The sequence below is a fragment of the Aristolochia californica genome, unplaced genomic scaffold (assembly GCF_029961685.1).
Source record: "Aristolochia californica isolate CCGP_79_NKW_82.1479 unplaced genomic scaffold, dmAriCali1.0.hap1 SCAF_9, whole genome shotgun sequence".
NCBI lineage: Eukaryota > Viridiplantae > Streptophyta > Magnoliopsida > Piperales > Aristolochiaceae > Aristolochia > Aristolochia californica.
This window is the reverse complement of record NW_027182290.1, coordinates 32,006,091-32,021,493: the sequence shown is the minus strand read 5'-3', so window position 1 is coordinate 32,021,493 and position 15,403 is coordinate 32,006,091. Positions and strand designations below refer to the sequence as shown.

At 39.3% G+C, this 15,403-nt stretch overlaps 2 protein-coding genes across 3 annotated transcripts; one reads left to right on the top strand and one right to left on the bottom strand.

Moving 5' to 3' along the window:
• The first annotated feature begins 118 nt into the window (after positions 1 to 118).
• Positions 119 to 2,102, top strand: LOC137940533 (probable glycosyltransferase At5g25310). The gene is made up of 3 exons (XM_068785650.1): positions 119 to 190; positions 789 to 1,140; positions 1,354 to 2,102. The coding sequence occupies exons 1-3, from the start codon at positions 132 to 134 to the stop codon at positions 2,017 to 2,019; spliced, it is 1,077 nt and encodes a 358-aa protein (XP_068641751.1). The 5' UTR covers positions 119 to 131; the 3' UTR covers positions 2,020 to 2,102.
• A 783-nt stretch (positions 2,103 to 2,885) lies between these two features.
• On the bottom strand, positions 2,886 to 15,188 carry LOC137940532 (flowering time control protein FCA-like). Of its 2 annotated transcripts, none has more exons than XM_068785648.1 (16): positions 14,690 to 15,188; positions 13,539 to 13,609; positions 13,324 to 13,402; positions 9,925 to 10,007; positions 9,776 to 9,839; positions 8,413 to 8,480; positions 8,226 to 8,292; positions 8,032 to 8,111; positions 7,852 to 7,916; positions 7,708 to 7,770; positions 7,446 to 7,602; positions 6,998 to 7,078; positions 6,309 to 6,884; positions 5,190 to 5,396; positions 4,856 to 5,095; positions 2,886 to 3,248 (listed from the first exon to the last, which is right to left on the bottom strand). In XM_068785648.1, the coding sequence occupies exons 1-15, from the start codon at positions 14,994 to 14,996 to the stop codon at positions 4,862 to 4,864; spliced, it is 2,202 nt and encodes a 733-aa protein (XP_068641749.1). In that variant the 5' UTR covers positions 14,997 to 15,188; the 3' UTR covers positions 2,886 to 3,248; positions 4,856 to 4,861. The 2 variants fall into 2 exon arrangements, with proteins under 2 accessions (XP_068641749.1, XP_068641750.1); XM_068785649.1 differs by having other exon boundaries at positions 9,788 to 9,839.
• Positions 15,189 to 15,403: the final 215 nt, after the last annotated feature.

The following is a 15,403-nucleotide window of genomic DNA, read 5'->3' as shown; positions in this document are numbered from 1 at the left end:
CAATGACTATGAGTTGGAATTGATTTTTGCAGGTTAAGCCAAGTGCAGTGCAGTTGCTGGAAGAAGGATTAGCAAGAGCTCGAGCGGCAATACGGAAAGCTGCACTGAACGGAAAAGCATCGTCATCTGCCATGGCGGAGGAGGATATCCCCAGCGGAGAAATCTTTCGTAACGCGGCTGCATTTCATCGGTAAGAAACAAACTAATCTTTCATCGTACTGCAACAAATGAACACCTCGATTCTCATGCCATTGCATGAAATGACCAAGAAACTCCATCTGAACGACGCTAATCGTCCTTCCGAAGACGACCCACCTCTTCTTATTTCCCTTTTATCAATCGAAGCCTATCAAATTGGTGAATTCTCTACCTTCACGTTAAATTAGTCTTTCTATTGAAAGCCCTTCATGAGGGGTGGCATTGAACCTACCTATGATCGATGATGAGCCTAAAATTATAATCGAGGCAGAAGCCAATAATTTTAACTGAGTTCGGGACCTTAACTTTGTTTTAGTGCTTTCGGATTTGTACAATGTAACCTAATCTAAACTTAGATTGGGTGCAACCAAAGGACCACATTGCAACTATTGATGGGGCCACGCCTGCTTTGCCCTATTAAATGCTTTCGGTGATAATTGCCCCTCTGCACGAGACTTGTTACTCAAGCATGTAACGCACCCATAGACACAGTATCATTCCCGTGGACCAGGCTTGAAAATCCGACCATAATTTGATCTTATGTGTGCAATCGCTGTCTCCTGACGGACTGGACCCACCGACCCTTACAGGAGCTATTTGGAGATGGAAAAGAGGTTCAGAGTGTACGTGTATGAAGAAGGCGAGCCACCTCTGATCCACGCCGGCCCATGCAAGGATATCTACACGACCGAAGGGCGATTCATCCATGAGTTGGAGCTGGACCAGACCGGGTTCAGAACAAAGGACCCACGCCTGGCCCACGTCTTCTTCATGCCGTTCAGTGTGACCATGATTGTCACCTTCCTTTACCAGCCTCACTCCTACGATCTCTCTCCTCTCCAGCAGATCGTCTCTGATTACGTTCGTGTCGTTTCTGCTAAGTATCCGTTCTGGAATGCAAGTCAAGGTGCTGATCACTTCATGCTCTCTTGCCATGACTGGGTACGTAAATAAATCCATTTTTTTTTTTTTTTTTTGCCTTTTCATGGCTTAAAGAAATTGGGTAATTGGCCGCCCCGCGGATATCAGTTTCCATGGCTAGCTAGATGATATGATGATATCGTACAAGCGACGAAAGAGTGTTGTTTTCTTTTAATTTTGACTGGTCACCGATGGTTCTTCCACTGAATGTGTAAATCAATGGCGCTTTTGCAGGGGCCTCACGCATCGCGAGCAGAGCCTCAGCTGTACAACAACTCTATTCGTGTCCTCTGCAATGCTAACACGTCTGAAGGGTTCGATCCACAGAAAGATGTCAGCCTTCCGGAGATTAATCTCCGAACAGGCGAGCTCTCTCCTCAGCTCCTCTCGTCACCACCCGAGCCTACACAACGACGCTTTCTAGCCTTCTTCGCGGGCGGCCTCCACGGTCCCATCAGGCCACTGCTCCTCCGCCACTGGAAGGCCCGGGATGAGGACCTTCAAGTCTACGAGTACCTCCCCAAAGATCTCGACTACTACAGCTTCATGCTCAAATCCAGATTCTGCTTATGCCCAAGCGGATACGAAGTGGCGAGCCCGCGAATCGTGGAAGCGATCTACACCGAGTGCGTTCCTGTCATCATATCCGACCGCTACGTGTTGCCGTTTAGCGACATTTTCCGGTGGGAGAAGTTCTCGGTTGCCGTGGAGGTGTCGGACATTCCGAGGCTGAAGGAGATCTTGATGGGGATCAGTGAAGAAGAGTATGAGAGATTGCGGGAGGGTGTTAAGGCAGTGAAGAGACATTTTGTATTGAATCAACCTCCTAAGAGATTTGATGTTTTTCACATGATATTGCACTCTATATGGCTGAGAAGGATTAACATTAGATTAAGCTAAGGTTTTGGAGGCTTCTCACTCAGGGTTTTTTGCCTCCCTCTTTGAACTAGTTAGATGAGCCCAATCTTTTTGTGATTCAGACTTCTTACAGAGATTTATTTCCAAACTCCCCTTTTCAACTAATTATTTGTATCTTTTTTCTTTTCTTTTTCTTTCACTAAGCTAAAATAAATCTCCTTAATACCTGTGGGTATCACACTAGGAACAAATTTGAACAAAGAGGACACACTCTGCCTGCTTCTCTCTCTTCTCTAACCTGCGGGAATCTTCTTCATTGATCACTCCAATGAAATAAACCCAACTCGCTGTAATCTTTCTTACCGAAGCAAAGTGAGAAGAAGAATGAGTCTCTTTTGCAGCTCTATTGTTTTCCCCAGTCAAGCACATTGGCAAACTGTAGATAAAAAATCTCTTAATGGGTTTCAAGCATTTTTATTCCATTTCATTTTCCGAAAATATCAAAATGAAATTTTTAACCGATAGAGAATTGATAGCACCTGTTAAATTTGAGAGGAACTTCTCTTCTTTCTGCAAAGAACCAGACCTACCTGGCTGCAATATGTTAAGAACTAAATCATCGGGCCTCAAACAGTAAAATAGGATAAATATAACAAGAGACATTAGAAAACTATTCCATGAAAAGCCCGATTCCTATGTTGTCAAATTGGCCTTCCATCAACTTTAATTTTGGGGAGCTTCGTTTGATTCCCGAGATTGGTTTCTTTGTTAAAAAAAGATGGATTGGTAAAGGAAGTCGATCTAAACATTGCAATGCGAACTCCCAGTTGTGTCCCATGGAAGGAAGTTGGTTAGCGTACGACGAGCAACTACAGGAACTAGTTGATTAAAAAGAATATTATGTCCATTTTTTTCCACTTTATCTTGATGTAGCTTTCGAGCCTGTATAAAACTTGGGCTTTCTGATAAACGTAAAGCGCAAGCTGTGTCCTTTCCTGTCTTAAATGCTTCAGCAGAAACTTAGACGGAAAACATTCACAGATTTAGCTTTCAATATGCTATAACAAAGTTACACTGCACCAACAGCAAAAACCCAACCTCGCAATGCTGTCATGAATTCCTCTAGCAAATAATAAAGATATGGAAAACCTTGAAACCATTTTGTTACCCACTCTTCTTCTCAGACAGTTAACGAGGGATTTCTGCCATCATGCTACACGGGGACCTTGGACTGCAACTTCTGCTCGAGAGCTTCCAATCTATTCAGGTACCTATATGAATAACAACATCTCAACCAATATCTTAAAAAACGAATCCTACAAAACCATACACATTAATCAATATCGGGAAATTTTACGTATTTGTTTCTCAAACAAGAGCCATTTCTTAGCTAGTTAAGACAATCTTTTTTTTTTTTTTGAATGAAGATGTATAAGCTACTCAATACAATTGAAATAATAGTGTTGAAAAACAAGGCAATTTGATTATTTTACCATGTTGTTATTTATATTTCTTGATCTAATCTTGTTCTACATGTCAAATTATGTCTATGGACCAAATTTCATGTAAATGAGACAAATAGAAGAGGAGATATAGAGAATTAGTGTTTTTACTTATAGTAGGGGCAATGTTGTAAATTGACCCTACCACTCAACCCTAAATCTATAAATAGAAGCCGGAGGAAGTTCAGCCGCGAATTTTCAGTTCCTTTTATCAATTTCTCTTCCTTCTCTCTCTTCAACCTTTCTTCTTACTTTTTACAAATAGAATTTTCAGTTGTAAAATGGCCAGTAAACTGCATAAAAATTACAGTGCCGACTACATAACAGGTAAAAGTTTTCTATTTGCCAGTTCTATTAGAGGTCCCAATTACTAATAGTCAAAAGAGTATATCATTCAAAAACGACAGAGTACAATATTTTAATGCAATGAGGCATAACGAATATAGGCAAGTTACTAACACATGCCATCATTCAAAGGTATTGATTTCACTTGGAAAACCACCAGCAAAGATCTTCTGTTTCACAAATCTGAATCACTCTAAAACTAAAATACCAACCAATAAGAAACTGTTTTGAATGTATTCAAGAAAAGTAGTGTCGCCATGATTCTTTATTAGATTAATGTTAAAAATATACTACAATATTCTTCAATATACTACAATATTCTTCAACAATAATTGCTCAAAATAACAAACTATCATGCAGTATAACACAATTACTAAGTAAACTAAAAGATATATTATAGTTTAAATATGAGGGATATATTTAACATGTGAGAGCAAGACAGTAGATACACCAGAAATTTCTTTAGACATGATCATTGAATCACTGTTACTTATGCATTTGGAAATTCAATTTTTTTAATTTTAAAAAGGACCTAGAGAACTTATTCTTAGGTAGGATTTGGAGTGAGGGGAGGGAAGGAGGGAGGGAATCAACTCGTTGGAATCCCAAGTTGCTTCAGTAACTGAAGCCTTAGTTGCCTAGTATAATCAATCTCCTGCAAAACCAGTTTTTAGACATGAAAGCCAAACTTCCCCCAAGGCAAGCACCCTTAATTGCAACCAGAGTTGCTCTAATCATTATCCTGTTGCAAGCATGCTAGCAGGCAATCATTTAGTCGAAACATTAAGACTGCGGTTTCGAAGCCACATAATTGCAACAATCTGGTTCAGATCAACTACAGAGGAAGAGTAAACAAATACTAAATATTAAAAGCAAATTTTAGTTATCTTATCAAACATGCGTTTGGAAAATATTGCCCAAAAATAGTGGTACGGAATATTTCTGTGTAGGTAAAAAATTAAAAGTAATCGAACTTCACTGGGTAGCAAGCTACTGAAAGTTCAGGAGAAAGACAACTGTTAGTGTCGTACCTGCTGCTACTGCTGCTGTCTGATCTGAGTTTGAAATTGTAACTGTTGAACCTGAGAGAGGGGTTGGGTCAGCTGAACCTGTGCAGTTACGTGTCCCTGTGCCTTGGATTGTAGATGAGACACTAGAACCTGCTGTTGTTGCTGTTGTTGCTGGTGTTGTTGTTGTTGCTGTTGTTGCTGTTGTTGCTGTTGTATTAGCTTTTGTTGCTCAAATAAGCTTAATTCTTCAGGCTTTTCCCACTACACGTCACCCTTTCAAGCATGTCAGAATCTTTTTCAAAGAAAAACCCATAAAATAACAGCAAAGAAATGACAAAGAAGGATGCAGTCTTACCCTGCTTTCATTTGATACACTATCGTAATAATACTTGTATCCCCCAGGAGAGGTGTGCTCTGTCCAATTACAAGTTAAAAGGGCCACTCCAGGAGTACTGACCGGTGCTGCAACAGAGGTGGAGCACATGGTAGAAGGGGCAACCACAGCTGTCGAAGTAGCAGGGGTGCTTGCTGCTGCCGGAGGAAGTATACCAGCCCATGCAGGCTACAGAAATTTGTAGATTGCAAAAACAGTTTAGCTGCATATCTTTTTCTTTCTTGGAGAATAAGTTCCACAATGTAACTTATGAAATCAACAGGATAAAAAAAAATCATGCTTGGAACCTTATTCATATGTATCTAAGTAATATTTATAAAGATTATATGCATGTGTGTGTGAGAGAGAGAAAGAGAGAGTGAAAGCCAGAGATGATTTTACAACAAGGGAACAAAAGAAGGGAAACCCCACAATTAGAAAAGAACAGGAGTGGCACCAGACAAGATACAGGAGGGAAAAGACAACAAGAAAATTTACAACAACAATCATGCTCCAGTCTGCACCTCCCAGGCAAGAGAATCTGCCAAATGTCAGTGGAGCAAGGAGTTTGTATGTAACAGATAAGAATAGAGCCAACAATGTCATTGACTTCTTAAAATAAGTAAAGCAGCTCCCAAGCGGGCCTGTGCCAAGATAGCACCAACCCACAATGTCACTCCTTACTCCACATTTACAATAATTTCAATATTCCCATTTCATACTAAAAAATGAAAAAAGACATAAAGTAAGTCCGCAATAAACTTCAATCATGAAGACTCTGGAAAAGAAAAAGAATATAAATAAGAAGAAAAGAATTTTAAGCCATTAGATCTAAGTCCAATGGATAAACTGGAAAATTACAGCATCCACCTAACATGGACTTTGACTCATATTTCCATAATTCCTCACATACATATGAGCAGCACTAATTAACAGAGACAATAGAGGATCCTCAATTCTTTACGGTATTGCCCCCATGAGTATCAAGGAATGAAATTGGTACGGTAATCAAAGAACCACCATCACCAGAATTTTTTTATGAGAAACTCCATGTCTCACAGACATCTAGGGAGTAACATGATCCTATACTATCGAGTGTACCTGTTGTTTACTAGGAGCCTGGGGATTCAGCTGCTGACTTAGATTTTGACTAGTTGGTTGCGGTTGCCTGTGGTGCACTGAATACAGCTGCTGCTGAGTAAATGCTTGCTGATGCTGCTGGTGCTGCTGTGTTTGTTGAGGTGGTGGTGGTGTTGATTGAAAGCTTGACTGTAAAGCTTGCGCCTGCTGTGGGAACCGAACCTGAGAGGATAATTGTTGGATTGGTTGAAGTAGCTGTGGCTGCTGGTTTGAAGAAGGGACTATGTTAGGTAAATGAAATTGCTGCTGTGGTCCAGCCATTGGAGTTTGTTGTTGTCTAGTCTGCTGAACTAGAGGCTGAGGAATTGGCGGTTGTCCAGTCAAACCGTATGGTATGGCTTGACCACCAAAAGAAGGCTGTCCAATGGAATGAGGCAGTGGCATCTGACTTAACTGCTGAATTGGTGCCAGAGACATTTGAGGCCGTGAGAAGGAAGGAGAAAATTGCTGTGGGTGAAGTTGCAGGGAAGAGGGCAAATGCTGAGGAGATTGAAGTGGTTTCTGCAGTGAAGATATTTGCTGACCAAAGGGCTGTGTCTGTGACATGGAAGAGTTGAATCTCTAGATTATAAAAAGCCAAGATGTTACACTTGCTTAAAGCCATCAGAATGAAAGCATGCATTCCTCTAATATAGTTAAACTCAGTTTACCTGTTGTGATGAAGAGGACGTAGCACTAATGCCTGGCAGAGAACCATTTGTGGGGACAGCAGGAATTCCCATGGAACTAATCTAAAAATTTCAGAAACAAAGGAAAGTCATCTTCACTGAAATGGAACAAATAAATAGCAGAGGTCATAGTTCGATGAGATTATCTTATGATATTCTCTTCTTTACATCATAATGAATCCATCAGCAAGGGTGGTCATTCACACAAAGCTAATGGTTTAACAGCCTGTGTACTGTCAGCTTACTGAGAAAAGTAAGCAGAAAAGGAATAAATGTGCTACTTTTCTATGTCACAGTTCTACAACAATATGACCAGAGGAAGTCATGGCAATACATGGTCGACAAAGAGGCTAGATAAAACTGAGCATGGTATATTTTATAACTCTAACACTACAAACAATATCAACAGTCTGTGGCAATAGATTCATACAGTTGACGAGGGTATTTGCCCAACACCACCTCTTGCTGCCAAATGATTGCCAAATGCATGAGGGCCAAGCTGTGAAGATGGGGCCCCAGTCTGTGGGCTCATAGGCTGCCAAGCATTAGATGACATACGCATGGAATCAGCACTATCAGAAGTTGACCTGCATCACAAAAAGATTTGCAGAGAGCAAATGTTCAGCAAGCTAAGAAAAAGAAGTTCAAATTGAGCAAAGATGAAACTACACAGTGAAACCCTCTTTGCGCACCTAATACCTAACAGTGGCTGAGATTGACCACCAAAACCTGGACCACCAAATGCCGGACCAAACCTGCAAATGAGCTAACCAAACGATAGGTATTGCAGTAAAGCAACATACATAGAACAAAAATAAAATTCAAAAAATTCCTACCTTGATTCCGCAGCCTTGGGCCTCTTTGGATCAGCAAATCGAACAGTTAAAGGCTGATCACAACCCTAAGCAACCAGAAGACCAAAAAAACAATAAAAAATTTAAAGAATAAACATGTAAGAGGTACGTAAATGGAAAGAGTGGAAAACACTAAATTCCTGCAAAAATAAAGCAGCATACCCTCATTGTATAGTTTCCATCAAGAGCATTTATTGCAGCAGCTGCCATATCTCTATGAGAAAATTTAACAAATGCACATCCTGAGTCAATTTTGAAGCTAGTAAGTGAGCAACAAAACAATTAAAACCACAGAGAGAAAAAAAATCACCAAGAACAACAAGCAAAAATGTACACATGAGATGAACATAACATACCACGGCATTGCTTCATTTCATCCCTCATGATGTAAACATCTTCAACACGGCCATAAGAAGAAAAAATCTGCAACACAAGAGAGCTAGTATAAGCAATTGAATAAGCAACTACCCTTACTTTGCACTTTGCAGTATAAGCAATTGAATCTGTCAACTGACTACAGTGCTTACTGTGCATATGACTTACATCCTCAATTTCCTTCTCAGTAGCTTGTCTGTTGAGTGAGCCAACAAACAACTTGAACTCACTAGTACCTATCATGAAAAAAAAAAAAAACATCAGTTGAATATTCTCAGATAGGAGGTAAATAAAAATGCCTAAAGCAGATAATTAGCAAATGCATAGCTTGTCGCATAACCATTTTATCCTTTCTCCTGTCATAAGGATATAATATCGCTTATCATATCTGAAGGAAAAACAATTCATCCAGATATCTTCTACGAATTTTGTTTCTATTTGCTGATTGGATTCCATGCACAACTAGCAGTATCTTTCCCCTATACATTTCATGGCTGCTGCAAGAAATCCACCAAATCCCTAAACAATCTGCTTGCAGAAAAAATTGCAAGCACCCAAAGCTTTTTTTAAGTTGTCAAAACCATCAAGTACTAAGTCACCATTGAGAGTCAACTCAAGCAGTCAGAAGGCCCCTACAAGTAGGATAATCTAAATATTAAAAGCAAATGCCAGTAAGATGTGAAGCTGCATTTAAGCATTTAGGAGCATATATCTGAACATGCAGATAGAGCTTCTGCCAGCAAGTGTAAAAAGACATCCTCGTAAATCTGTCACTGAGCAGTGTAAATCTTCAACTTCATCTCAAATACTAGGAGGAGTAACGGGTTATAAACCGCATGAAAATTCATTCCTACCCCCAACCCATCAGAAGCCAAAAAAGAAGCAACCTATAGTTTGGTCAAATAATGATAAATTTCTTAAGCTTACAAAGAGGGGGCTCCACATTTAGGATAAAGGAGGTCACAAATGCAGCTCGATTGCAAATCTCAGTGTATACAGGATAAAACAATTGATTCAATAGTCTAATTCAGTGTATATTAATGTGAATATCAGTTAAGTCCTTCTGGAGATCAATGGGGCAATCTATTTACAGAAACAGAAAACATTAAAACACTGTAAAAGTGATAAGTGATTTCACATATCACTTTCTAGAAGACAGCAGTTATTGCTGAAACTTTGGAAACAAGCTTAACCTCAATTTTTGCACATAAAAATGCACGAACATCAGCACAGTAACAAACGAAAACATAAGATTTATTGTATCCTTTTGACTTATTGTTCTCACAAGTAAAGCAGATCATGCTAACATTATGAAGAAGGTTAAGATTGAACCAACTTGGTGTGATAATTTGTCTTTCTCTTTCAAAAAAGGCAAGAATATTACACATGAGAAAGTTCCCAATTGGTGGGCACAAAGCTAAGAAAACTACAGGATATAAAAAAATATGGTTACAGGCACATATGCATGAACTAACAGGCATGCATCAATTAGCAAACATAAAGTTCAGAAGATCATAAGATGAGACAGTACTCTGAAATTTACCAAGACGTTCCCTTTCCCCATCGGCATATCTAACTTGGATGGAACCTGTTCCCTGGAAAATACAGACAAAGATTCCTCAAAAGAAAGCATATTTGTTGAAAAACAGATAGCGACAACAGAAGCAACAAGGAACTCACCCCAGGTAGAGTAACTTGATTATGCAAAGCTCTGATGGCTTGATCAGCTTCCCCTGATGTTGCATATTTAATAAAACAACATCCTGTAAAAGTAAGAATTTTGTGCGCTATTTCCATTAGGTTATCAACTTCCTTCACAGACTAACAATGTATGCATATGAGCCTAAAACTTCCTTTACAGTCTAACAATATATGCACATGAGCTAAGTATAGGATACCAAAAGATTCTATGCCAAGAGGTAGAAAGCTATGTAAACATAGCCCACAGCTCATTCAAACATGATACAAACCAGAAATTTTGCTTTTGTGTCTATGCCAAAAGGAAAGAGATATGTTACTTTTCGCTTAAGAAAAAAATAGGATAACAAATGTTAGTGCCACAATTCCTCTTCCAACGAGGGACTTAACACAACACACCATCACACATTCAAATTTTCCCAGAGAGCCTCAGCAGGCATAAACTCAGATTCTGCTTGTCCTTGCAAGACAGAAAATTCATAACCACATTATAAGAGCCACCCTCTGCACAGGGTTTAAATTTACTACACCTAACATATTTATGATGGGGACAATGGAAGTAACAATATAGAAAACACAAGTGATCCAAAAAAACCAAACAATGAAGAGAGGTCAAAACATGAGTTCACGTGAACCTTCACATAATCTAATTACGCTTACATGTATCTCATTCACACAATTTTTCCACTGGATGCTCTTTTAATGAAGCTGCAGAGGAAATGAGAAGTACGTGTTTACTAATGACTAGCGAAGCATTACACCTAACTTTCCCCACTTCACCTCGTGCTTGCCATATCAAATTGGTGTTACAAATACATCAGCTTGAACTATCACATTTTGCAGCCTTATGGAGAAGCGTACACCACGTTACTTTGCATGTTCCATGATTCTCCTAACCAGGCCAACGTGTACCACCCACAATGCAAAGAATTCAATCTTGCAATGGCTTTCATGGAGTAATGAATCTATATAGAACCATTCATGAAGAAAGAGTTTACAATAAATAATCTTAAAAATTGTAATCAATGACAATAGAATACAAATCCAGCATTCAACTCCATATGTGACATGATGAGGTAACGGAAACAGTAACCTCTGCACACATAAAACCCACTCACAGAAGAATGATAATGTCGTAACCAAGCATCCATTATTTCCCAAAAACACAACATTCATTAAAATATTCTCTTCCAAATGCAAAATAAAATTCAAATAACATGTTGAGCAACTGAATATCAATATAAGAAAGTGCAACCAATGACCATTGGAATGTAAACTTTAATAAGCTATATTGCCTGACCATGTGAATAGATTTAAGGAAACACCCAGCTCAATGTAGGTTTTGTAATAAGGTCACACAACAAAGCACCCATTGGAAATAACAAATCAACACGAAACACATACATTAGTCAATGCAAGACAGCAGCTCAAAGTATCCCCTCTGTTCTCATGGATGTGAACACTTGAGAACAACAATCACATCCTACAGCAGCACAACAAAACAGAAACCCCGTCCTACCAGCATTGCTTCAAGATTGATCCCAACTTCAGTCTCGTGATACATTTAACAGCCTTTGTTTCACACATTCCATAAAAAAAAAACAGCCTTTGTACTTTCAAAAGTTATTATTTCCACACCAAGCCACACATTGGATGGACACAAAACATAACCTATCATTTATGTACTGCGAACCTTCACTACATGCAGTGCCAAATAGATCATTTCATGTTAGTGAAATCATGAAAGACAATCTGCAGTACCCTATTCACATATATCCAGAAGCAACCAACAACAACATGGTGCAGTACACAGCTTATCCATTATCCACACTAGAAACAAGATTCACATTAACAAAAGTTAACAAAAGAACCGATTGGCCACATCCACACCATAAAATTTGGAAGTATAGACTCTAAGAAGATCGTTAAAATTTTAAATGGGTAGCACACAACCATAGTAAGCTCCATGCAGATCATGATCTCATGCATGACCTCGTCATAGAGAATGTCTCACACAGCCAGATTGACAGTGCCAAGGGAGACAATTGAAAATTTACCAATTAGCTCGCCTCATTGACCAATGAGAACAAAATCACACTGTCACAGAGGTTGAAACCACAAAAACTGCAACAAATACACAACGACCAATGAAGTTACTGTCACGTAAAAATATACAGAAGTAAACAAGAATTGTAGTACAAAATCCGAAACTGCAGACATACATATAACCAACAGAAGATTTTTCCTTGAGGAGGTTAAGCCACTCCCATTAATACGTCACCCACAAGGGACAGATAGAAGAAAATAGTTCCATCACATAATCCACAAGGCATACTAGAAGTTCTGCCAACAAACATCCACCAACTCTGATGATTAATAGACAATTTGAACTTTCCATCGTTTGAAGTTGTGAAGGTAATTAGTTTTCATTCTTATTCTTAGACAATCGGAACACTCAATTGATAAAAGTTAAAGTATTCATCTTACAAATAATAAACATCATTCCAATTCTCTATCCATGCTCAACCTGACAAGAAGCACTAGATCCATGACGAAAACCAACAACATAAAATGCATCCAAGCAAAAATTTCAAAGAAATAGGAATCACCACAAGTCCCAGCCATCATGAATGGTATCTAACATCTGGGATTGTCGGCACAAGTGCCAACCTGACTTTTTCGATTGTAGAGAAAAGATTATTTTAGCTGAGTATCAGGAAATGTTCTATCCCTAACAGGTAAAGCACTGAATCCATCATAATGGACAATAACAACCACATCCATTTCATTTCAAAAAAAAAAAAAAAAAAACAACCACATCTGTCACCAAAGGAATTTACAACCATCCACATTCAATGACTATTCAAACCAGAAAACCATCCAAAATCGTCCAGATTACAAAATGGTATTGAAGTTGTCCAAACCCACTAATAGTCAAGATGCCCCTGGTTAACTAAGATACAATAAATGGACCAGTTACCAGAATCCTTCACCTTTTACATTAAGGTGGCTATCATCCACTTCTTAAATGCAATCATTAATATTTTGCTCTATCACTCTTCCTGTCTCACAACTGTACATGGACTAAACATCTCAACATACAGATGCTACAGTTTGTGACATAAGACATCTCCACTAGCACTCACTCGGCAGGTCAAGTGGCTAGAAGATTCCCAGTCTTCTCCTCCTCTGAACTGAAGGTAAGAGGTAAAAGAAGAAGGGATGCCAACCAGAAGCAACAGACCCCTTGAAAACAGTTTGAAATCCTACTGAGATGAAACATAAGCTTACTACAGCTCCCATGATTCCCTCTTCAGAGGACCTGAAAAGATACACAAATATAAAACCATGATTAATTCTATTAAAATATTTTTTGCATACCTTGTTGTAGTCCAGTTCTCTTGTCTTTGATTAAAGCAACCTCAATAACATTCCCATGGTCCTCAAAAATTGGACGAATCTAGAAAGAAATACACAGATCCTTGAGATGAAAGAAGCAACATAACTGGACCTCTGTAGAGGTCATATACAGAAGCAAAGCTTATTGAGATGAAAGAAATCAGTCGACCAAATATCGAATACAAGTAACAACTCACATCTTCTTCAGTCGCTGTCCTTGGAACAGATCCAATAAAGAGTTTAGCAAACTCACTAGTGCTGGTTTTATCTGAGAAAAAAAAATCAAATTAGAACAATAACAAGGGAAAGAAAAAGAAGATGAGGTAGAACTGGATTCTCCAAAACAAACCAAAATACCTAAGGTGAGACAGCTGACTTGGATATATAACCAAATTTTCTACAAAGTACAATAGGAAAAGGAAGCAAAATTTTAAAATATTAATATTTTTGGATGATACAAATAACGAAAGTGTGAGCACAGTAGCAGCTAACTCGGAACTTTTAAACTGCTACCAGATAGATTGCAGCAAATGAACAACATATGCAAAGCCTATCATCAAAATTAACTTCAAGGATCATGTTCAATAATTTGTAGAGAAGTTGACGTTTAAAGCTCCATCCTTACCCATTGTATGGAAATTTCTGAGATAATTTCTCAATTTTTTATTTTAAAGACGGATGAAATGTTATTTTTCCACCTGAAAGTACCTCGAAAATTTGTTATCCCCTCGACTTTTATACTTTACCGAATTCCATTTACGGATAATAGAAGCAAGTGTGGCACGATTGGTTACTAAGACCAGGTCCAAATATCAAAAGGCCTCCCTATGGGTGGAACTTGGAACCACCACCGAGAAACAGAAAAAGAAAAACGTGTAACCCATCTATTCTCGAATAAGACAAATCATCCTTAATAGTGTTTGCCCTTAGAGAGTGCAATAAGAATTGCATTATAAGTTAATGCATTTGTGCCTCATCAGAAAGTTGACAAGGTTTAGCACCAGATATATGACTTCGGCAGAATCAGTTCAAACATTGCATGAGCCATAGTCCTCCGCTCAGCTTTTGAAGTTGATAAAATTAAATTCATCTATAGGAAAAAAGCAACAACGTAATAAGATATTATCCTGCATATTGGTTTTCTTTAATTTTCTTTGAAGTGCCTAAGGACACCAGAAAAATACTCCGAAGCCGAGTTCTGCGCTTTACGTAAGATAAATTGCCGATAACCCACCAGAAAATCCTCCAATTCTCACAAATAACCTAAATAGTGAGAAGCCGGACACTAGTAGAATGTAAATGACGTTAATGTAAAAGAAATAAACAGCATCAGTAGGTTTTTTGCTACCAGGGGAGTATCCTCTGCCAGAAGAGACAAAGCCTTCGCTGCTGGTACGTTTCTGGCCGGACATCGGACCGGAATGATCACCCCCGTATCCACCACCGCCACCGCCACCGGCTCCTCCCATGGGACGAAAGCCAGAGCCTCCACCAAAGGACTGATTGTTATGATGAGAGCTGTTAAAGGAACGGTGGTTGCTGTGCCCATCGGAGAATCCACCCCGAGAATTACTGTGGAATCTGTCGGAGGAAGAACGGCTGGACGTTCTCGAATAGTACCGGTTGCCGTCTCGGTCCCCTCTATGCCTATCCATAGCTTAGAAACCCTCGGAAAATAGGAAGGTTTGGAAGAAGAAGAGGGAAGAAGCAGGATCGCAGAGAGTGCTACTATGGTTGGAAGGCACGAGGGAAGGGAGAAAAGAGGAGGGAAAATGAAGGGGAGGGGCGCTTGTCCGCGGTTCCGCCTTTCTATTCCGGGTGCTGAATTGGAGCGTTGCAGCGAAAAATAATACACTTGTGTCGGAATCCTGGCTACTGACTGTGCTGCACGAGAACCCGTAAGGATTAAGCAACTCGAAAAATCAGAGTTCTGAACTTGCCAAAGCAGATCCGAGCCTGGAGAATGGTCCTTTTGGTCTGCACATTCTACGCCAACCCAGTGGTTCAACCAATCTTGTTCAGAACCAGACCGGTCCACTAACCGGAAATGGTGGTACGCCAC